General features: G+C 30.9%; 2 protein-coding genes and 1 long non-coding RNA gene across 6 annotated transcripts in view; 2 read left to right on the forward strand and 1 right to left on the reverse strand.

Moving 5' to 3' along the window:
* Positions 1-11,989, forward strand: part of LOC141449802 (melatonin receptor type 1B-B-like) — a 33,949-nt gene extending 21,960 nt beyond the window's left edge. Inside the window, exons 1-4 of one of the 2 annotated variants that reach the window (XM_074119608.1) lie at positions 659-1,915; positions 3,836-3,981; positions 5,299-5,482; positions 7,054-11,989. In XM_074119608.1, coding sequence (XP_073975709.1) covers positions 5,299-5,482; positions 7,054-7,985 — 1,116 coding nt within the window. In that variant the 5' untranslated portion in view covers positions 659-1,915; positions 3,836-3,981 and the 3' untranslated portion in view covers positions 7,986-11,989. Of the gene's footprint in view, positions 1-658; positions 1,916-3,835; positions 3,982-5,298; positions 5,483-7,053 lie in introns of those variants that run through there. The other variant, XM_074119607.1, reaches the window with a different exon arrangement.
* An 824-nt stretch (positions 11,990-12,813) lies between these two features.
* On the reverse strand, positions 12,814-16,153 carry LOC141449810 (uncharacterized). 2 transcript variants are annotated; one of them, XR_012455707.1, is made up of 3 exons: positions 16,018-16,153; positions 13,835-13,944; positions 12,814-12,951 (listed from the first exon to the last, which is right to left on the reverse strand). It is a non-coding gene; the product is annotated as an uncharacterized lncRNA (long non-coding RNA). The 2 variants fall into 2 exon arrangements; XR_012455708.1 differs by having other exon boundaries at positions 16,013-16,150.
* A 209-nt stretch (positions 16,154-16,362) lies between these two features.
* Positions 16,363-22,525, forward strand: LOC141449804 (mitochondrial carrier homolog 2-like). 2 transcript variants are annotated; one of them, XM_074119614.1, is made up of 7 exons: positions 16,363-16,629; positions 16,724-16,815; positions 16,890-17,055; positions 17,233-17,364; positions 18,237-18,423; positions 19,903-19,970; positions 22,028-22,525. In XM_074119614.1, the coding sequence occupies exons 2-7, from the start codon at positions 16,746-16,748 to the stop codon at positions 22,191-22,193; spliced, it is 789 nt and encodes a 262-aa protein (XP_073975715.1). In that variant the 5' UTR covers positions 16,363-16,629; positions 16,724-16,745; the 3' UTR covers positions 22,194-22,525. The 2 variants fall into 2 exon arrangements, with proteins under 2 accessions (XP_073975715.1, XP_073975713.1); XM_074119612.1 differs by having other exon boundaries at positions 16,365-16,629; positions 16,731-16,815.
* The last annotated feature ends 2,375 nt before the right edge of the window (positions 22,526-24,900 follow it).

Here is a 24,900-nt window from a genome sequence, read left to right on the forward strand (position 1 = left end):
AGTACAATTAGTACCTGAAAACCAGAATGTATTAAGATTTTTTACAATTATAAAGAGATTTTATACTAAGGCTAAGCGACTAGCGGTATACATCCTGGACTAAGTTTTGTCAAAAGATGGATGTACATTAAGTAAGCTACAAGACGGACTAAAAAAAGCATTTTTATGAAATTGAGCTGTGAACTTTTGAATTCAACGAAAAAAATATGTCTATAATAGGGCGGTTGATTCCATAGTGAAATTTAATAACTTTAGTTTTTGGCCATCTTCTTAGTATAAGTTAAGTAAGAAAAAGTAAATGAGCAATTAGTAAAGTATTTTAATGGAAAATTTGTTAACTTTGTTTACAATACCTTTACGATCCTTGGCAAAACAGAGACTTTCTAACAAAAGAGTTTAATAACTAATTATTTAATGTTCCTAAAATAAACAGTTGTACAAGTTCCTTTGACAAAAGTTAAATTTGTATTTTATTTATTGTATTCATAATCTCGTAGCAGCCAAAATTGTTTCGTATTAATTTCTATTTTTATTGGTTGGCAGAAGTCATCATTTAATTTGTAATGTGTTTTCTTTATAACTTTTCGTTGAAAACATTTAAGGAATTTTTCTATTTATTTTCGTGAATTTAAATAAAAAGAAAAATAAAATCTCACTATAGAAACTGATCCAAAGAAATTAAATTTTTCAAAGCATAACACTTAGTGGAAACGTGAAAAAGCTTCCACGGGTCTAAAACCAGAAGTTGTTTCTACATCTCATTTGCATCAAGCATTTGCTCGCGGCAGAAGACCAGATGTAACAACTCTATGATCAGCAAAGAATAAATTAATGAGAACCATCGATGGATGGCCTATGCAACTGCAAGAGAAATCATGTCCGAACAGACTACTTCTGCTCTCAGGAGTTCGTAACAATTATAACATTAAGGTGAGAGACTCAGCACATTACTCTTCATTCTCATCATAGTGAGGCACTTCCTAAATCTCAGTACGAGTGTATTAACTAGTGATTAAGAAAAAAGACTTCAATTGAACATCAAGATAAATCAGGAAATCCTGCTAAATGGACTTTGAAATGTCATGGAAAATTTTAAAATTTTTAAACCACTTCATTGTATAATTAGTTTTCTTCATTTTGATGAATGCATCTACATCGGTTGCTAATTATCACTGAAGTCATTGCGATTTCTTTTACATTATTTGAAGAAATTATTTATGATTTTTTTAACAACCTTCGTCTCTTGGATGAAACGTTTTTTTAGTTAAATAAAGTTCTGGTGAAGCTGTGATTGTCATCCATAATCTAAATTCCAACTCTGCACATATCTGGTGTATCCTCTCTGCAGCAAACAGCAACGCACTATGTAGCGCTACTAAACAGTAAAAATTCCAGCTTCTAAGAGAATATTGCGAGTAGAATTTAAATATTAGAGTAGTAAAAAGTCGAAGGAAGGTTTCATACAGAAGTGTGAATTTTTTTTTTTTTTTTTGAACAATTTTAGAAACAAGACTTAATTAAAACAGTTTAATTCTTCTTCCCGGACAAAAGTAGGGGGAGGAAATTTTGATGAAAGAGCAACAAGTAATGAAATTGTTTTGACCCTATTCATATTATTCGTATCTTTATATTATATATTCTATGATTGCTATATTATTAATCATAAAAAAAAAATGGGCAGAATATTTTTTCCCCAAAAATGGTATAATTAAGAGGATATAGATAGAAAACAAATTAATCCCAGGTGCAGGCGAACGAGTATTTCTGTTGTATGGAGAAAACGAGTGGGAGATGTAGTATCGACGCTGAAAGTAGTGACCATGGTTACCGACCACCCAGCCAGTCGTCCCAGCAGTGCACACTAGCAACAGTGCAAGCATTCCCTATGAACAGCGCCACCGCCCCTCTTTATATGGTACAATTAATTTCATCAAATAAAATAATTTTTTTTTTTTTTTTTTTTTTTTTTTTTTTTTTGGCGCATCAACAGCTGAGGTCATTAGCGCCCGGAGCTTTTTCCAGTGCACTGCCGGCCTCCGGACAGTGTTCTCTCGTTACAGACAACACTGTCCATCACCGGACAGTGAGCTGTAAGAAGCAAAAATAATTTGATCCAACATATAATTGAAATCGATTCGCTCCCACCGAAAATCTGGGTGTATGTTTGTATGAGCCGTACATGTTATTTGTTCAACACTATTTAAATTTATTCCAGAAATTAAAAAATAATTTTATTTCTATCACCCATTACGAACAAGATGCAAGATTACATCGTTCTCAATGTAAAAAAAAATACAATGCATAAAACCTTTTCATTTTTATAATCAAACTCAATCTTGTTTAGCACTTCTGGAGCTTCAGAACAATGTCTTGCATAGAAGTGAAGTTGCAACTGCAAATTTCTAAAAAATTAGAGTTACAAAAATTTTTCTTGAAATCACACTAAGGGGAAATGCGATTAGGAGTAATACAAGAGCAACAACATACATCTACCAGGATATCTGTATTTACCAAGAAACGCATTAGTTTGAAGAGTGATTCTACGTCATGATCTGAAATTCGCGAGGGAAGAGTTTACAATTAGATTTCAGGATATATTCAATTTTTTTTAACGAAAGACTGCAATTTTAAACTTACAACTAAATGTTTTATTTTTAATTTACTCTTAAGATCACTTCTTTAAGTAGACCTTCAATTTGTACCTTCTCAATCCTTCTGTAAACCAACCATGTATTATCGCCCAATTCCAAATGCTATCTTTGAAGGAAAAAACTCCATTCTTCCTACTTTCTCCTCTATATTCATAAATTATTTACCATGCAAAATTCAGGGATGGAACAGGAGAAATGGAAGTGCTGAATCTAAGAACAGAGAGCGCCCTGGACAATGTTTACTGATATTCTGAATAATTGCCTGAACTAGAGTTTTTCTTCTCTAGTACATTCATTTTAAAAGAGTGATTGTTAGTGTAGTTGCTTTTTTTTTACACCAGCTTTTCAAATTCGCTCGAATTTCTAGAATTTTAAATTACTCCGAAAGTTTCATAAGCTTAAACAAAAATATACTGAAAGTAAAAAATGGTATTAGTTTAATAAAATTTATTTTAGTACAAAATTAGGTTAGCGCTATAAAAAAAAAGAAGACTCGTTCCACCCTAGCATTATATTTCTCTAAGTTTAATTTTAGTAAAATATTTATTATCCTTTTACAATTAAAAGAAAAAATGTTTGTGCAAGCGGGAGGCCCTGACTAGGAATCTCCAGTATTCTCTGCAATTCCATTTCTTTTAACAAAGCACATGACAGGTGAGGTTTTAAAAGAAAGCTGGCAAGTAACCGGCGGCCTATTGTGATATAAGTTCAAGCGGCAGTGTCTATATCTTCTATTATCTATTTTACCTTTATGGAGAAAGAAGAGGGCGGCTTTAGGTATCTCTAGCATTGATAGTGTACGAGTATTTTGGTCGAAGTACTAAACTTTTCATCGTCACTTGATGACCACTCTGAATCTTTCTATCACTAGTATTAAATGTTTGAAACAAATATTGATTATTAAGATGAAAAAAACCATCTTCTCCTTCAAATTCATTTAAAACACCATTCTTTCAGCTGTTATATACTTTTTTATTCTACCAAATTTCTAAAAAACCCTCACAGTACCTAATGTATGTACAAGTACATAATAAATACAAAAAACCTCTAAGGAGTTTTAAAAATAGTCATCAGCATTTCATTAATGAATAAAGACTCAGGGGCGTCTGTGGTTAGAATAAAGGATTTCTTACTTCTTAAATGTAACATATATATATAACTTCATTAACGTCAACTTTTTTCAGGGTAATTTTATAAAAAAGAAAAGAAAACGATAGAAGTAAAAAGATGCTTAAGGAAGAAATAAAAGTCACCAGCAAACCACCATCTAGAGAAATAATTTATCAAATACATTTCTTTTACACAAGCTTTGGCTAATATATACAATAAGGTAATTTATTTTAATGTTTATCCTTTGTCTGCCGCGGCTATTAGCCCCAATAAGGTAATATAACCAAAAAAAAGGCCATTTTTAATTTTTCTAAATCCATCAGAAAAAAAAGTCATCCCCTTCAACTTCTTTTATATCAATTTCGAACATCAGCTGACTCTTCTGTCCACTGTAGCCTCGGTCTTCCGATCCTCTACCTATTCGAAGAAGTAACGACCTAAGAAAAATTCTCTTTGTCGGTGAACATCTATCTCGTCTTCGTCTAAGTAATTGCAAACTTATCTCCAATGCAGTCCTTTATATCTTCATCCAATCATTTTTGCAAAATTATATTAATTGTGCTATCTAAAAAAAAAAAAAGTTTTTATAAATTCACTTATTAAATGAGATGTCCGATTAAGCATGAAACATCACCTAACCAGTATTCTTAAATTATCGATTAAACGTTTAGTTTAGACATGCACATGTTTAGTGCAAATTGTTCTAGATTGTATTTTCATGTTATGTTCCTAAAATATCCAACATCTAAAAAAAAGTATGTTTTCACCAGACTTTTTTCGCGCTATAACTATTAAAAAAACTGGAATTTATAATAAACTTGTATTAATGCTCTAGGAATGCTTGAAATGGATTACAGAAAAGATAACAAAATTGTTTTAATTTGTAAAAATAAAATAAAAAAACCCTGAATTGGAATTGTCCCATTAAACCTCCTGAAGAGATGATCTTCTACAATTCACAAATAACTCTTCGGAAACGAAAGGGCTGTCAAAATCCATCAAACATACTTCTTCTTGCTCTTCAGCCCATCAATGGGTCTTAGCCTCCTCACATATCCCACTTATTACCCTAATTACAAATTGTTTGCTTCTATAAAAGAAGTTTCTATAAGAAAGAAGCTAAAAATATATTCGAAGAATTCATTACTTCTAAAAATATAGCTTCTATGTTTTAAAAACAAGTAATATGCTTTCCAATCAGTAAAATTTATAAATTTTCTTCCTTTTTTTATGTAAAAGTTTTCTCATGAAGGTAGCACCTCCAACGAAGGCCTTTTATATGTAAGTTAATGGCCCCCCAAAATATTCACCTTTTTAATTAATTAATTTCTAAGGGAGCACTTTCTTAATTCGAACTAGGGACCTAGTCATATTCTGTCTCAGAACTCTGTGACAATCCTATGCCTTAGCAAAACGAATATGGTAATACCCAATTATTATTATTCAAAAGTAGTATAGTATAAACTTGAATTTTTTTTTCTTTAAAAAAAAAGTATTAACAGTGATTTAAAGTTTGTTTGGTATTTTTATTTTTCAGATGGAAGTTGAGGTTTATGTAAACAACAGGTCGACTGAAGATGATATATCTCCGGTCACACTTTCATCAGATTGGAGTAGAGTTGCACGATTACTTTTGGTAGCAAGTCTTGCAGTAATTGGAAGCCTCGGTAATGTGTATATGATCAGTGCAGTAATGATCGAAGACCATCTCAAAAAAAGGGGTAAATAATTTAATTTGCTTTTCGATACTAACTTTAGGACGAAAATCCGTTTTGGGCTGTTTCTATAATAGATTTCTAACTAGGTACTACTTCTAATAATAAGAATAATAAAACACTTCTTGTAACAATTGCATTCGCTAATTAAAAATTTTATGTAGCAGAGAGAAACTTTTTAATTCATTAAGAGATTTTCAGTTATTTCCGTTCAAGAAGTTACAGAGTTCCATTTCTCGTTTTCTTGTATTGAATTATTTCAATCTACACGGGTAAAATTGGGCAAATAATAATGAAATGTAAAATGTCTTCTGCTTCATTTAGATTGCTCTGACAACATAAATGATTTTATACTTCTGTAAAGAATGTCTATGTAGTACAAATTTAATGCCTCTACCCTAGCTTTTAAGATTAATTTAATAGTTTTAAAAATTCTATTATCATGTTTAGAAATGATAGTTTAATTTGGGCTAAATTTTCTAATATGATTTTTCTTGCCCTCAGTTCTGCGGTTTATTTACATTTAGATTTTAATTTACATATAATTTTACTTAATTTAGTTTTCCGTGTTTCTACATACAAATTATTAAATTTTTCTAGGTGCAACAGAAATTTCGTACATAAGTCCTTCCTTAAATGAATACAAATTATTGGGTATAACTTGACAGGCGATAGTCAAGGCAATCTAGAATCATTTAATTTGAGAATTTTAATAATATAATTAAAATGCAAACTAAGGCGCTACGGTAGCCGAGCGGTTAGAGGCGAGACCTGCAAAGCTAATATGTATTGTACTAGGTTCGATTCCCAGTTTAGGCCATGGATTTTATGTTAATATGGAAACTTAGTAGTAATGTGTGTTCGCTAGACGCCTCCGTCCAGACACCAGATTTTTTTTAAGAAGAAAAAAATCCTTCGTAACTTTTTCACATTGTCTAATTGTACTTGTTTCCGTCGACTAGGCAGCTAGTATATGATATTGCGTGAGATATCATAAAATAATTCAGTGGTATGTTGGCATTAATCTCAGCCAAGTGCAATTCAGTACAATTTTAGAAGAGATTAATTTGACCTTTTAAGAGCAAATCGAACCATAGTGTGAAGGTGTCAGAACTAGCCCTAAGTTCTTTAAAAAAATTAATTACTTCTGTTGGATTACCATCCAAATTCTAGGACTCATTTAAAGTATGCTACCCCTTTTTTCTAAAAAAATAATATTTTTTACTTGTCCATATTTACCGCTAAAACCTCATTGTTGCAACAAATAACTAACTCATTTATCATTTGTGAAATTTTTGGATTGTTCACTGTATGAACTACAACTCCATATGCACCAGTAAACAATACTTACATTTTGTAAGAAAGTAGTTAAACTTGCCGTTTTGCGATTGAAACAGTATTAAAATTACATTTCAGAATAATTATTAATTAATCAGACATTTTAATATCCCACTTGTCTGATTAAAGACTATTTAAAAAATATTTCTTTGATATGCCTTTATTATTGACAGTCAATTAAGTACATTTCTGGCCTTATTATAATCACATTAAAGAAAATATAAATTTTTTGTTTTCAGGCAACATATTCGTTGTAAATGTAGCACTTGCTGACCTCATAATAACAGGAATCGTAATGCCGGCTTCAGCAGTAGTCATTCTAGCAGGCCTCGAAGCTCCCACGCAACTTTGTAATGTTCAGTGGTCCTTGGCAATACTATCATGGCTAACTACCGTCCTCAGTTTAGCAGCCACGGCAGCAGAAAATTATTCTAGGCTTTGCTTATCGCCTGATACTTATGCCCGATTAACAACCACGAGAATTACATGGATGGCAGTTTTGATTTGGATTGTAAGTGGATTAGCTGTAGCATTACAACAAGCCTACGATCTTGGCCCTGACTACTGTACACGTAAGAGTTCAGGTATTTTGTTTTATCAAGCAACTGTAGCAGCACTTTTCGTTATTTTACCAGCGATACTCACAACACTTTTTTATGCGAGAACAATCATGCAGGTAAGATTGGCAAGAGCTCACCCTAGTTTCAAACCTCCTGTGGCTTTTGGATGGGACTATTCATTAATGAAAACAAATATGTACAGTTTCTTCTTATTCTTCGTTTTTTGGCTTCCTTTTGGCGTCCTTCTTTTTATAGGTTCTGTTAAGACAATATCACCACGACTCTTTTACAACCTGGCATGGATAGCTTTGAGTAAATCGTGTGTCAACAATTTTCTCTATTGTCTGACTGACAGACATTTCCGCAGTGCGTACATAAATCTATTTCATTATTGTTGTTGTAAAACAACTGTCACATTTTCTCGGCGATCTCGAGGAGAACTTGCTAGACCAAGTGGTGACGTTAGAGTACATATCATTCCTGGCTATAATATGTACTCTTACACTAGTCCTCAAAGGAACCGAGAAAATTCTAAAGGGGCTTCCGGTAAAAGAGCTTCAGGGACCTCCAGGCAATGCAGACCGCAAAATAGAGATATATATGAGCTCTAATTTTGTAAATTATTTTTCTACAAAGAAATAGTTTTATATTTTTATTAGGATTATGTGAGTTATCTATAAATATTAATACGTGGAGCTTAATGTGGTAAATTATCGACACCATCAATTCAATCCTTTGTCTCACACAGTGGTATGTTAATATTAAATTACAAATGTGTTAATTAATAAATGTATATATTTTTTTAAAAAAGGGCCTAAAAAAAGAAAAAAAGACATTCATATAATTATAAATCTGTGCCATTTTATTTTAAATAAAATTAAATTTAATGTCTACGTCTTTAGAATTATAATAATAAATTTTATGATATAAATTAGTACTGAAATCAAGTTTCTCCTTTGTACACATATTCTGTTTTAGTAAAATACAACGTACTTGAATTTCGGCTCACGTTTGTTCTTTACAATTTAACTTAATCTGAAGAGGTACCAATACCACAACATTCAACGTGTAAAGTAGTTTTTTTCTACTGCGCTAGTTGATGACATTTGAACATGCAAGCCAATGATTATGATACATATTTGCAATTGACATTATTTAGCTTAACAATTTAAAAGACTCTGAATGTTACTTTTGAAAATACTCACATGAGTTTATCAAGATGAATACGTCCGTATATTTGATAAATATGGAAGAACTTCAAAGGAATAAACAAAAAAATACCTTTGGTAACACATTTAGTTGCTATTTACAACGGTATTTTGAATGAATAAAAAAAATCCTTTATTCAGACGTACTAAGAAATTTGACTAATTCAAATTCTTTGAGAACATCTCGTATTTGGAAAAACAAATGCAAAACAGTATTTGTCCTTTTCTCTAAAATATTACTCTAATTCTCAACATAATTGGCTAACTAAATCTTCTCATTCAATTAATGGGAAAAGAGACAAATATTTTAAGCAAATATAATAATAATTTTTTGCTAAACATTATTTACAATCATATAATTATGAGAGAAGACAAAAAATTAGATGCCTAATGAGTTTTACTAACAATAATTTATGTTTTACAATTTTAGTAGAAACTATATTTAGCGAAAAAACCGCTAAAAACAAAATTTATCCAGTAAAGTGGCACTTTTGCTAAACCGATTTTCTCCCATCTGGAGTTTTGCTTTCTATTTAATTCATAGAACTCAAAACGGATATATGTATATCCTGCAAAAACTCAAAATCAGAAATCTGCACAATCGCAAAACCTTCTCTTTCAAGTACAGTATCAGAAACATATAATAATGATAAAGTTGGATTTTTGGCATATTTTTGGTCTACAGAAAAACTCTAATAACTCGACTAATTACTATTAAAACTAATGGTTTAGGGGTGAAAAAGTTCATAAACACAAATGAGCCTATTATTTAAAAATGTTACATTTATTTCTTTTTTGAATAATAATTTTGAATGATTTATTTAAAAGTCAGAGGATTAAAGATTTCTGTAATAATAATTCGATTTACAATTACAAAAATATCCGGACAATCTAATCTTTTTAAATGTACACCGGTTTAAGCTTTTATATGTCATCCTTTCACCTTAATTACACTTTATAATTGTAAACGTTTACCTTTGAATTAAAAATCTTTTTGGTATAATAAGTCCTCCCACTTTTTTATACCACAATTTTCAAAGTTATCTTGTTTTTTCTCTTCTTGCAATTAAAATACATTCGGAAAAAAAAATTGCTTTCAACTTTTAAAAATAAGTGGAGTTGGAACTTGTGTGGAGATGCATTAAAGCTTTGGTGATGAGAATTTTGTTTCAATAGAAAGAAACATCTTTGGACAAAGTTTGAAGAAAAATTTAAAGCAAAATTCGGAAAAATTAAAATTTCCTGAGATCTCCAATTTTTCCGGACATAGCGTTATTAAATGAGGAATGTTCATCCTAATATTTTCAAATATCTTCAGAATTAGCTGGCACCAGATTTGAAACCAATTGAACGCATTCGACATTTTTTAACTGATTTTAATCTTTGACGAAAATTAGGCACGTATTAGTTATATTTTTCACCTATCAAACATTACAGTTCTTGGCTATATGTTTAGACATATTCGGCTGTAATTATTATTTTATTTAACAAGATCTCTAATACTCTTAATAAACAATAAATTGCTTAAATAAATAACTTTCTAGTGGGCTCCTTTTTGCGAGCACATTAAAAGTTATTTCTTCTGTATTATTTTAAAATAAATATTGTATAGTCAGTAATTTAGCAGTAAGTTTATATTTGTATATACTTCTTTCAAAAAAAACCTTTATGTAAGTAAGTGCCTAATGTACATTTATATAAATAATATGTTATATTTTTTGGCTGGAAGTCATTTAGTTAAAGAATTTTATTTCAATGTAATTATTTCTTTGCTATTGAAATCATTATATGCTTCAAATAACTTTTTTTACATATTCATAAATGATTTTGTTGTCTCAGGGATAGAAGGCATAATCTCAGGATGTCAATAACGTTGTACTCCTGTTTTCAAAAACGTTAAATTTACCGAAAAATTTACTAAAGTAAATGTTTTAGGGGAGAAAATTGCACAGGTGCTGTACTATTTGAATGGCTTCAACATTTAAAAATTGATACGAGAAATCTAGCCAGTAAATTTATTGGCTTAAATTGTGTACATAAGCTCATGAACTACCTCGATTTTCATGAGTCTAAATAGTGGTACTCATTGTAATAATACGTAGTACTAGAGGACAGTTTTTACTTTAAAAAAATTTTTTGTATCTCCAAGATATTTTTTGAGGTACTTAAGGTGCCCCATCTCTCCACACTTTCGGAAGAATCAACATAAAAATTATAACATTTTAGCCTTCTTCATTCCCGAATGCTAACTCAGAGCCTAAAGATTTGCTTTCCAGAAAATGTGATAGTAAAAGTAAGGGGCAAGTTGCGATTCGAGCAGCTCGCTCTAATAACTATAATGCTCTTATTTCAAAATTCCAGTTGATAATAACGCTCAACCAAACTTTAAAAAATGTAGATGTCATTAAGTGCAAATTAACCAAAAAAAAAATCTAAACTCTTAATTACCTTATTTTTTGGCGACAGGCAAGAATTTCCTCCTCTTAAACATTGAAATGGATATGTTTTTCGATTTCTTTTTTAATGAATTAAAACTAAGAAAACCTGGATTTTCAAGTTTTTTGATAACGAAGTATTTTTAGTCGGAGTCCTTGAGACTTTTATTTCTTTTTCTTTTTTATTGTTTTAGCTGAGGAATTGATCCCTGAAATTATACCGCTTTACCCTGGAAAACTCTCTATATATGCGCTAAGAGTGATCAGTAATTACATTTTTTTAGATAAAAATAAATATATCAGACATTATGATTTTAAAGAGGCTTTCTGTAAGGTGCAATCTGGAACTCTTCTTATACCTTAAAGATCCTTTTTTATTCTTGATCACAGTAGAATTAATTTTTTTTTTTTTGCCATCATTTCTGAAAATAGGATACTTCATCAAATTTATTATTTTTTGGGCAAAAAAGAGTCATCGGCGCCTGAAGCAATATTTTTATTATATATATATATATATATATATATAAAAATAACGTTTGCTAGTTTTTAGACTTTGTAAGTACTTTAGGAAAACAAAAATAATATTCTACTTGACTAACTTCTAAGAAACCATTATTTCTTTGATGGACACAAACAGTCAACAATGGTGCATTGTTTCTAGTTTAAAAAATATTATCTTCGAAATTAACCAGAATTGTATTCATTTTACAAATGCACCATCAAGTTTTCTGTTGGTAATATTCTTTGGTGCTGACTTCTAATTGTTAAGAAATGATGCAGATGTTTTTTCAGTAGGAAATACAATGGTATCAAAATTATTACTTTATAGTTTAGCAGAGAAATAGGCAGTAAAAATTTAGTTTTTTAATTTCGATTCGAAATTCATTTATTACTTATATATATATATTCATATAACAAGATCAATGTTGGGCGCAAATGATTTTAGACAATGCGCAAAAAAAAAACTTAAAATACATATATACATAGTTTTAGATAATAAGTTACATATGAGTGTTTAAAGTCAAATTGTAAAAATATTACGCTAATTAATTAATTGTAGACAATAAATTTACCAAACATGTATTAAAAGTATAATTATAGACAAAACATAACTAAAAGAAGTAATTAACCAGAGATTAACAAATAGACTAAATAAAAAAAAAAAAATTGCAGTTAACATAAGCGTTAGTCAAAACGCTAATGGAAACTGCTCATTTTAAGTAGTGGGCCCAGACAAACAAAACAAAAAACTATACTAGAAAAAACAAAAATTATTAGATAAAATACGATCAGACTAGAAATTTTTATATTATATTTTTATATGTCCACTTATTTCTTTTAAATGAATACTTTTCTGAATGTATGTATGTCTTAAAAATGGAAACTGAACAGCGTTAATTCATTTTCAGTAAACTGAATGAAAGATGGAATTCCAAGACAAATAAGTAAGATACTTTAAGTTACAAGATGGCTAAATATCAGTGGCCGGGACGCAATAAAAAAAAATCATCCTTTTTGTTCAGAATATCTAATTCGGGCCGCGAATCCGAAACAACTATTTTCAATGCTTTTTTTATTATTCTTCTTGCAAATTGGAAGCCTCATACCGGGGGTTCTAATGTAGAGGTTATGAGTAGTTCGGACTAGTTTGCGGAGTCCAACGTGTAGCTACTTTTTAATTTAACTATTAATAAAATGGTCAATAGCTAAGTATAATCTTCTGCGCCTCCCCCATGATATCTAATTTAGTAATCACCTTCTGAAAAATAGTCGATTACTCAACTTAATGTTAAGTCTTATATAAGGTTATATACAATCCTATCTTAATTTCTTTAATTATATATAACAACCCTATATAATGGGTTATAGGGTTATTATATTTTACACCTATGAAATAAGTTGGGCTTCGAACTCTCAGACGGTTTATCTTCAGTCTGAAAAAGTAGGGTAAACATAATATGTGCAATTATATAATATTCATTGTTACATTACAAATCAAATAAAAAAAGAATCATTTGAGACTATCCAGGCTTCTTCCTATTGGCAAGAAATCGACGTACCCTCAAATATATACATATATTTTATCAAGATCAATGGAGTTTTTTTAAATACCTTAACAAAATGAAATTAGTTTTTGTCATGTATGTACTTATGTATGTAATCATATGCCAATGAGTATTAAGTATTTAATATTAAATTGAAATAGACTATGTAATTCATTTCAATAGTAAATCTCAACTTAGCTGCAATTCAACGTTTCCTTGGATGCTTGCAGCATCAAATTATTACTGAACAGACAAGAATTGTAGGTATAGACTCAATTGCTAGCTGAATAAGTAAACAGCTATTTAGTAAAAATAACAATCCCTTGGAGTGAAGCTGTGGGGAGCGTATAGTTAGGAACCACACACATAACGATTTCCGAATCTCTTTGGAAAAATAGTAGAATGATTTTAGCGCATTAAGCCTCGTTATCAACGACAGTAAAGAAAATAACAGAAATACTAGCTGGCACTAAAAGGCAAAGTTTGTTTGCTTTTAACTATTTTCAGGGACTCCACATCTTGTTCTTTCCATTTGGACCTCAAGATCCGTGAAAATTAGTTAAGATCTTAAAACTTATGTTATGTTATTGCAGTCCAAGTGACAGGTTCCCAAAATTTGGATTGCACTGAATTGCCACATTTTCACATTTAATGTATTACGTTTTCAAATGCTACTCTAAATACAATTATCAAATTTATAAAAACTGATTTCATGAAAAATGTTAGAAGTGTCAACATAAAAATCAAAGTAAATAGGTAATTGTTATCTCACTTTTTTATCTAGTTTGTGTTAGCAGCTCCGCTATAATCTATTCTTTGTGCTTCTACATCTCTTCTTTCAAAGAACTATGAGTCTCGCTTCTATATCGTGCCCTATCCAGTCTGGAATTTCAAAGATATAATTGGCATATGAATTTAATAAAACAAAACAAAAAAGAAAAAGATAGGGACGAAATTAATTAAGATAAATATTTTCAGACTGCCTTTCTAATCTGTGATGTGATAAAATCCATTAAGATATGATTCTCGGGGACCACATGAGTGACCACCCTAAATGTACAATTGTTAAAAATAATAAAAAATGTACAATTACAGAAATATCTTTTAAATATTATTAATTTATGTGTATAATTTGAAACTAAAGGCTTTAAAAATGGGTGTTACTTGATGAAATGAACGTAATCCAAACCCTACAAATACCTTAAACGAACTTATTTAATTTCAAAGAAGTAAAAAAATTCCGCCCATATGTAACAACCTTTTTTGCTTCATTTAAATAATGTTATTGTTTAAAACTTACAATTTTCAATAAATAATTTACCTAATTTAATTTAATTGTAAATATACATCTGCATATAAAGTATAAACTGAAAGAAAGTATCATAGAGCATGTGTTTACTACGTCCAATTTAGATTTTATTATTAAGGACTACGTTAAGAAAATATCCCACATAAATTTTGATTGGTTGTTTCAATATTTTTTGGCAGAATCATAAGTATTAATCGTCTTATGCCTGAAGTATGTTTACAGTTATCTGCAAACATTACTTATTGCATATTTACACGTATTTTTTTAGATACAGTGTTAAAAAATAAATTAAATTTATAATTTTATAAGAGGCATTATATCTTAAGGGCATTCAATTAAAAAAAAAAAAAATCCTGGTTATGTGTAATTTTATGAAATATAAATTTTTAGAGGATTATTGTGTAATAGTTATTGCAACAAGGGGGGTATTTATAGAATATTAAATGTTTAATAAATGTTATTGCGGCGGCGTCCTAAGATAGTAAAACATGAAATTGTGGCGAATGGATGTGTTTAATGAAATATAATATTTGTATTCGATAGAACAAACTTTATTGATGTGGATAATTTCCTGCAAATGAGCTGGAAAATAAGTTATGTTCATCTTGAACACATCTTTTTGAATCCCTCTTAGATTACAAACATTTATGTGTACTTCAACAAATCCATATTTATTCTCGACGTTAATACGCATTTGAAATTTTATAACTCTCCCATTAGTGAGACTAAAAGTCTATTGCTTACTTAAACAAATAAACAATTCTTGATGATACAAAATAAAATAAATGTAAGTAAGATAGAAAGATAAAGACTGTTAGGAATAGATATAAGCACAGCCTAAATTCTTGGAAAAGGGTGCATATATACACATACTATACGTTTCTAGTTCATGAACAAGAAACTTATGTAAAATCATGTAATCAAATTAATGTCTGCTTTCATTTAAATAATATATGTGAATGTAAAACAGTTATGACTATGCTATTTATCCAACAAATAAATTTGTGAAATTCCGAAATCATTATTCATTCAAGTACCTAATGGATTCCTTTTCAAATTAAATAGAAGAATATTGCTATATTTCTCAGCTTCAGAAAGCATATTTATATTTAATTTTTTTTACAAATTTTGTTTCCTTCCATTTCTTATGAAAAAGCGTACATAGTACATACATACGTATGTCCAAGATTCTTAAGCTGTCAACTTATAAAACTCCAGAGTAAAGGACTCAGGACTTTTTTGTGCGCCGCAATCATATAAATGGCTATTCTATAAAATTAAACAGAGCAGACTTAAATTAATCAATTTTTCATTCATATTAAAGAATTTCACCGATGGGATATCAGAAAGGTCTTATCTCGCGGAAGAATTTCAATCTAATCTTTCTTCCAAACGAAATATAACAAATTAGGTAAATTATTTTAGTTAATGGCTCAGTTCCACAAATAACAAAAATCTGTGCTCTCAAAGTGTAATGAAAAGAACATACCAAAAGCAACAGAAATAGGGAAAAAAAACTCCAATACAATACAACTGAATGGCCTGCGACCGCTAACCTGATTATCGACGTATGTATATGTATTTGATCCAATCGAAAAGTCGTTTCTTAATTTTAAATAATAAAACTTAATCGTGAATTACTTTACTTAGAAAAGAAGAGGTATCCTTGTTGAATTTTTTGGACACAACAGGGACGAATCTGAAAGCTTTAGAGATCATCAAAATTTTGTTTTTTCCGTCCACCATTTTTACTTATTTCTCTTCTTGACCATCCTAAACCTTGATCCTAATTATTTCAAGATATCAACTTTTAATTAATTCAGATTTACTGTTATGAAAACCATTATTTCTAATAGCACCAATCATTTAAAGTGCTTTAAGGATTTAGGTCTTACTTTATTTATGCTAAAAAGCCTTAATGATTATTACTCAATCTGTGTTAGGCTTTGGCAGCGTTTTTGTAACCTACTCAACTTGGCTTTTAATTTTATAACCTTAACCTCACATTCATTCTTTAGTATTTGAGTATACGTTCGTTAAGTACGTCATTGCTTGAGGTATGGACCAATAATTTAAAGGTATAGACATCAGCAGTCGTTTCATATTAATAAACAAAAGGTCATTTGATTATAATTTTCATCAGTATGTCTGGAACCGACATGTCGGAACACACGTATTCTTATTTGTCATCGGTAGGATTTAGGGTGTTTTTAACCACACTTTCACATCCAATGGAATATGCAAAATTTTTAATTCAGGTATGTAATTTGTAGAAGACCAAAAATATTACCTAGATAATTTGTTTATTTTTAGTCTGAAAGTATCACAAATCTTAATTTAATTGTACGTAAGTTTTCAGATTGGACATGAACCGATGGCACCTTATCGAACAAGGTCACTACTAGGAAAACCTGTGCAAGCTTTACCTAATGTTTTCCGATATGGTAGTTTCTTTAGTTCCCAGTTAATATTACCTCTTAATATTTAGATCTGAAACTTACAACTTTTATTTTTTTAGTAAAATACATCAAAGAAATGGATGGCTTTGTTGGATGTTATCGAGGATATTTTCCAAAGATTACTGGCCAGATCTGTGGAGCAGTAGCAGCAGCAGCTGTAACAAAGAATTTCAATTCTGTGGAATCTTTTAATCCAATTGAAGATGAAATGTCTGATGAAGAAAAGTAAAGCAAAACCTATCAGTTGAATATTTGTTCTTTTGAATTATTACTTTTAATAATAATATTTTATTCGTAAAATAAATTTATAAAATGAGTGTGACTATAAGAAACTTTTGAAAACATTGTTGCAACATTCTTATTTTTGGAACTTGTAATTATATAATTTTATGTTTATTTCAGAATTTCATACTTAAAACGTTCCCTTACAAAAGATATTGTGGGGCGTACTGTTACAATAGTTGTGAGCCACCCGTTTGTTGTAATTTCAGGGAGAATGATGGCACAGTTTGTTGGTGGCGAGGACATTTATAAGTAAGTTCTAAATATGTTGATCTTCAGCTTTTCATTCTACTGTATTCAATTAATAAGATTTAAGAGAAAATTTTAACCGTAGAGTCTAATTTTGTACAACTTACTCTCATTAAGGTAATGAGAAAGTTTTTTTTTTGCTGGAAACAACCTTAACAGGTGATTCATGTTTTCAATGAGGAGTAAATTCAAGCCTAATGAGATGAGCGAATTCGAAAGCAGCAAATGATCTAGAAATAGATCCTTTTTGATAGATTGGTTATCAAGCCTCCTTTGGGAGAGATTATAGAAATATGATGGTTCAAAACAAATTGATTGAGATAGTAAGTCCAAACATGTGTCGAATGGAGCGTGAAGTACATAATTTTGTTAGTGAATATTATTTTGTTAGTGGGCATCACTATGAGAAGGCAGAATGTGAACTAAACGAAGTTCATTTTTGTGCTAGCCAAATTAATTTTTTATAGAAATGTGGGAAAAAGTTATGCATTTAGTTATAGTTATGTTCCAATGAGGAGACAAGAATCTGCTTTGTTAAAAAAAAAAATGCAAGTTAAATTCTAAAAAAATTCTTTCCTAGAGAGTTGAGCCCGAAAGGCTTTATAAGTTCGAAAAACATATTGTACAATTCCGATTCGGCTACAGTAAACTCTGCCAAAGAATGATGCCTTAGAATTGAAGAAGTAACATTTCCTAAAAGAATTGCATTTCTCCAAACTGTCCATTTCATTTAGCAGATAAAAGTTTTTGTTTTGTAAGAGCAGAAAAAACTAGGACTGCAAAAAATATTTATTATTAAAGTGTTGATGGGTATTAAATTACTTTTATTTAATGTTTTGACTACAAAAAAACGTTTTGTTTTACTTTGTTAACAGTGGGTTCTTTTCTTCAATCGTGGAGATTTACAAAGAACAAGGGCTCTCTGGGTTTTTCTCCGGCCTTTTTCCAAGATGGCTTGGAGAACTAACTACTCTTATTTTATCTAGTTTTATCGTATTTGCAATAAATAATTACGTAATTCACGATAGAGAGTTAAAAGCCTTTACCACTCCAACTATTAATGTAAGTATGAATTTAAATTTTTAGACTTAGGAATTTTGTGTCAACTGAATGTTGCAATTACAAAGATTTTTTTAAATTTGCGATTAACTTCCAATCAAAGATTTTTATAGAAAGTTGTACTATCTTGTATTAGTTTTAGTCCTTTAAGTCAGTCAATAAAAATAAATTTTCTTTTTTTTGCCACGTTTGCTAGGTATACGACGTATTAACTATCAGCACTGATTTTTTCCTAATTTGTTTGAAATTAAGGTTTGCATTTTTTTTGCACCTTTCAGTCGTAAATCTGCTTTTACCCATTATCATTAAAACGATTTTGATAAATGCCAAAAATGTTCATGTTTAAATCACTTTATTTATTTAGATAAGCAAATAAAGATATACAAATTTTTACTTCGTAGTATTCAACATCATCTAATTGACTATTTTCTCTATTGCATCCAACCAGTTCTTATTGCTTTGAAAATTTTATGACATTGTACAGTCATTTGATTGCAGTGCTGCGTGATTCTATGAGCCTTTTTAGTTAAGAGGGCCTGTATTTAACGGATTTGATATTATTTGGTAGTAGTAGTGTTACCAGATTTGATTGGCAATAAGACGTCCCCTGCCTGAGTCTCCTATAGTTTAGGTGCTTAAATGATTTTAACCAAAATAATGAGTTTTACTTTTCCAACTTTAGAGAACTATTTTAATGGTGTTTTTGTATGCAGTTTAGAATTTTGTACCAATTCTATCAAAGAAGTTTTGGAGATAAACTCTTATACACCCTTTAGAACAGTGGTGGGCAAACTTTTTTAATGGGGAGCCACAAAGTTTAAGAAATTCTAGAGGAGGGCCAGAATTATAGAAAAAATGCATTTTGTGTTAAAGCTTTTAATCATATTATAAAAACATTACAGCATTACATACTTGTGTAACTACGCGGCTAGTTTAGCTTCACCTATAGGTTATGCATCTATTATTCTACTAAGTAGAATCTACTTTATACTTCTCGACCGTCAAAACGTAATTATAGCGGGCCATATACTATCCATGTCGATGGACCCTCGGCGGGCCGGATTAAATACTTTCGCGGGCCGGAGTTGGCCCGCGGGCCGTACTTTGCCCATCACTGCTTTAGAAGGACAAAATCTTGTAAATTTAACAAAAATATATTATGATATTGTAGAATTTGGAGAATTCTTAGAACATTGTTTCATATTATTCTTCTCTTACGGTACCTTCTTTGATTTGGAAACTTTAGTTGCATTACTGGTCAATTAAAAGTACTGACATTACATGAATTTTATATAAAATAAAAAAATGAAGTAAAATTTGGCAGGTAAGAGATTTGCTTACCATTAACACTAACACGATTAAGTAAATTAACCTGTGGTAAGTGATAGCTGTCGATACGTACCATTTCTGATTAAAAATATTTATTATTTGGTTTACCTAAATGAAACATTAATAGCTGTTTTTTAATCTTATTTCTTGCAGTTTGTGGCCAATAGCCTTACTTATCCTTTTTGTGTTGTTTCATCCTGTATGGCTGTAAACAACTGTGGGTAAGTTATTTTATTTTATTAAACTAGACAATATTAAACATTTTTACTGATTTAATAAGTCTCTTGTGGCTGCGGTGCCGTGGGGCGTAGGTCCCGTCTCATCTACTATTCTAATTCTACACACAGCACTGACTAATTTAAAGAGTGGAGGCCTACATTAAACTGAAATAGATGTTTAGAAGAAAGCCTGTTCCCACCTCCCACGATAGTTGCCCTTTAAATGAATTTTGCTGAAGGATATTTGTTGATCATGTACACAAATAATATAAGAAGTTTAAAAAAATTCGTTGGAACCGTTTTTAAAGAATCCGGACAAAGTCAAATTCAAACATAAAGCCAACGATACTAATCAAATAATATGAGGACTAGCCTTTCAGAGTGGTCCTTCGCTTCATCTTCACCAAACTACCAGTCTTTATTATTAAGCTCATCTACCAAATTGTCGCTTTCGCTGCAAACCAGCACTATGGTGAAATGGTGAATTATATTTTGGTGGTTCTTACCAACTTGAATCTGCAGAACATCAGAAAAAATGCTCTTATTATTTTCAATATTTCATGAGTGATTTCCTAGCTAGTAGTAGTAAAGTAAAGTAATCGCCTATTTTTCCAGGCGGGGCTTAACGTCCAACTACCAATTAGGTGTCGTGGACGGAGGCGACTAGCAAACATACTTTACTATAACTTCTTTTATTAACCATTAGAAAAAATCCAAGGCCTAAGACCGGGAATCGAACCCAGTACCACAATACATATTAGCTTCGCAGGTCTCGCCTCTAACCGCTCGTCTGCCGCGGCGTCTTCCTAGCTAGTATTGGCCGACCTGGTGAAGTATTCACGACTTACCGGTAGTAGTGCTTAATGTATTGAACTTGAGACCGCTCAAGAGAAACAGTTATCAAATTCAAATACTGCTAAGAGTTTAGGAGCCTGCGACCGACAACCATGGCGTGATAATTAGTTACAGGAGTCGGACATTCAGTGTCACTTTAGAATTGCCGTATTGAAGAGGATTTTTTCACTTTAACCTTTCCGACTAAATAGAACTCAGTTCTAGCTCTGATTGCTAGTGAGTGCAAACAAAATATCTCAAAAACGAAAAACCGTCGGAAGAACTAATTGTTTAGCTCACTACTGAAACTTATGGACACGATTCATCATTTGAAGAATCATTTTCTTAAAAGTTAAAATTTATTGTTAATAAATTAATTAATAAGGAGTTTTTAGTGAACTACAAAATACAGTTTGCTTCTAAAGTTCCATTTCAGTTTAATTGTAAGTTCTTATTATCTGTGTACTTTATAGTGTTTAAGGAGCAGTAATGTAATTGCCATAATTCCAATTCTATTTACCGAATGCGGTTTTACAGAATATATTCTGTAATATTTCATAATTTTCAATTATTTTCTCTAAACTTGACACTTATTAAATGCATACTATCTTTTGTGTTTGGAATATTTGTTTTTTAATTATTTTTTATTTTTGTGGAAAATTTATGGGCGAATTTAAGTTTAATTAGAAAGAAGTCAAAGGTACTAAGATAACGTACGATACACTCACTCAAATCTTATTTATGTCAATTTAAATATTTAAAATTCTCTTTTCGTGAAAATGATTTTATAAATTTAATTGTAATTATAACGTCCACATTGCAACAAAATAAAATCGACTAGTTGTTTAAAAATTGTAGGTAAGTTTCTGGATTATGCTGCAATGAAGATATCCCATTATTGTTTAGTGCACAGAAAAGAATGTACATAGGCCGAGAACGGAGTAGTAGTATTGCCAATTTTTGCGCTTGCATATCGCATCTACTTCTCCTCTTGTTGTTTTTCTTGGCATTTAAAATACTTCTAATTTGGCTTTCCAAGTAAACATTTAAATATAATGTATAGACTTAAATTTAAATGTTTTTTGACATAAACTAAAGATATTTCTAATATAGTAATAATAAATAATTGATAATTTTCAAGTATGTAATAACTTGCTAAGCGTTTCTTGACAACCTATTTTATTTATTCTTCTGAGGCATTTTAATCATTTGATCTCATATTTTAGGTTAGCTGCTGGGTTACCACCGAACATGCCAATCTATAAGAACTGGGCACATTGTTGGGTTCACCTTTCTAGGCAAGGATTATTGAACAGAGGATCCAGTTTACTAATTAGATATTATCATGGACCTTCACGTTCATCAAATCTTAATACGGAAATTAATTTCTAGTCTTCTATTTTTTTTTTTTTTTTTTTTCTATTTAGTCAAGAGGCTTCTCCGAATAATGGCTTCTTAATAGATTTGTAAATCTTACAAGTTGAAACTAGGTTTTTAAAAAAACTTCTTGTTTACATTTGCGTAAAGCCAAGAAAAAACAAACAAACAAATTCTGTTTATTATTTTTCAAGCCAATTTGGGATTAACATTTTACGAAAAAAAGTGTTCATGTTAATGATGATTTTGTTTATGATAATAAAAAAAGTTGTATTATTCATGTAGGTGGTGCTCAATCTAATTGTATATATTGTGTAAGGAATACAGCAGATTGAAGATTTCTGGAATTATTGTGCACTTTTTATTAACAAAGTGATGGGCGAATGATATTACATAATGCATCATACCTCGCACTTTGTTCGCTACACAAAGGCCATCTGTATTATACATAGCAGTGTAAACAACTTATTATCTAGGACTCAGTTTTTAAGAATTGATAACAATATTTGTCAAAAAATTAGTAATCGAAAAAAGGGAAACTCCTTGTGCAAAATACATTTGAAGAATTTCTGCAGTGGAGTGTTCTAACCTATATATTTCTATAGAATTATGTGATTAAAAAAAAAAAAAAATAGAAAAATCAAAATTCGGATGAAGCAGCTTGTACAGAATAAGGCAACAAAATAAAGGAAGAGCAAAATATTCTTAGACATTTATTGTAATGCAGATATTATTGACTTGTCTAATCCTTTTTTAGACAGACAAGCAACATTAAGAAAGGGCTTCTACGGTTAGTCTTTCAAAATGTAACTAAATAAATGTGAGTTAGTTACTGTTTCCTTGTTGAAAATAATATAAAAATCTGACAATTCAGACATCACAAATACGGTAATGAGCGCTGATCTTATCTTTAAAGCGCGCTCACAGTCCTAGAATAGTGAGAAGGTGAGAGACTTTTGAATAGACGAATAGCAACGTTAATAATATCTGCAATATAGTACCACTTCTTTGATTTAATTTTGCCCACTTTCGAATTTTACGTTAAGTTTAACATTCAAAATCACATTAAAAATTTCTAACTGGTGTACTGGTAGTCATTGTAGGGTGCGACAGAAAGTTAAAATCTGGACATTTAGACTTTGATCGGTAACACTAAAATCCCAAAAAAGAGAGAAACAAAACATGGTCGGAGAAACTATAAGGTAAAGTATTCTTATTACTCTTACCTTATATTAGATTACATTTACTATTAGGATGGAGAATTTAATTTGTGCAGGAATATCAGTTGGCATTCCGTAGCTCCAAATGGCAAAGCGATGCGAGCTGGTCCAGCGTGATTGTCCTGTTGCAAAACTAAATAAGTAGAATTTTGATCTATATTGGAACTTAATTATAAGCAATGACTAGAACAGCTACGAAAGAAAGATAAGAATATGAAAGGAATAGCTACTTCCTTCTAAGTACTCATGTTTACTCCCCTCTTCCATGCCTAGCTATGAGGGTCTGAGCATTTAAGAATTAACTAGTATCCTGAGGAAAATGGTTGACTAGACTGAAGACATATAGATAGCGGTGGAAAGTGATGAATAACTTTCCTTAATCTCTGTCACTGAGAGGAAAAATGGTGGTATCCGAAGAAAAGTAGTTAGGGTTTTGGGTGACCCCGAACTAAATAATAATTACTAGTAAAATTAATACCAAGAGCTAGAAAGTAGTTTAATAATAATACAGTGATTGAAAAAGCATATAGTGGTGGGAATGTAAGCAAGTTCTCGTTAATTCACATTCTGTGAAGGAGGTTAGCAGGGCTAAGCTCTGAAGTGATATCCCAGGACTGAGAATGGTGCAGATCTGTCAGGGCAACTTTTTCGAACGAGATCCAGGGTACAGCTTGGATAGAAAAAAAATCGACCTCGTATTCAAATCGATTTCATCTTTTCTCATATATGATGTGTTTCCCAATGAGAATGCTTGACCCGATGTGCACCTCGATGAAGATTGGCTTGGAATGAGAATGTAAATGTATAGCGAATTTTGTGGGGAAATAGCCTTCGTTAATGAAGATATATATATATAGAGAGAGAGAGAGAGAGAGCGTAGATAGTTATCGGCGTTAGATGAGGATATACCCTCCCTAATTCAGATTTCTCAAACTTCTTAATTTACAGTGGTGCTATGGAGTGAGCCATCTGATTCCCGGAACCGTGGGGAGCTGAATTAAGTTTATTTGAAAAAGGGTAAGGTAAGTTACTTTCCCTTCATTATATTAATTCGAGAGTGAAACTTAGTATTCCTTCAAAGAAATTTGAGTAAATCATCGGCTGACCACAAAAATCACGCTCATAATACTTACGAACTCCTTTAGGCATTGCGCTGAGGCACCAAATTCTCCGTAGTACAAAGATAGCTCTTCCCTCAAGGTTGATATTGTTTAACAACAGAGGTACACTAATCAGCCTCTCTGGGTCAGTATACGCATAAGTACATTGGGCCTCAAGATGTTCTTGCGATCGAACGGCAGAAGATAAGACGTGATATTTCTTTTTACATTCGGAATAGGTTGCTCATCAGAAAAGGATCACAACCATCTTTACAATGAAACATATAAAGGTTTCACATAAGTACTATTAGCACCAGTTTAGTTATTAAACCTGTATAGCTTGGTAGCAGATTTCGCCTTTTAATGCAGACAGAATTATCCTTTACCTTGGAAGTTTATTTT

Source organism: Rhodnius prolixus, unplaced genomic scaffold, assembly GCF_049639745.1.
Source record: "Rhodnius prolixus isolate KJV_2025 unplaced genomic scaffold, Rpr scaffold_2, whole genome shotgun sequence".
In the NCBI taxonomy this organism is placed as follows: Eukaryota; Metazoa; Arthropoda; class Insecta; order Hemiptera; family Reduviidae; genus Rhodnius; species Rhodnius prolixus.

Coding starts and splice junctions, on each gene's coding strand:
- LOC141449804 (XM_074119612.1), top strand. CDS start 16,516: ATGTCTGGAACCGACATGTCGGAACACACGTATTCTTATTTGTCATCG. Junction 17,056..17,232: donor GAAATGTCTGATGAAGAAAA/GTAAAGCAAAAC, acceptor TGTTTATTTCAG/AATTTCATACTTAAAACGTT. Junction 17,365..18,236: donor GGTGGCGAGGACATTTATAA/GTAAGTTCTAAA, acceptor CTTTGTTAACAG/TGGGTTCTTTTCTTCAATCG.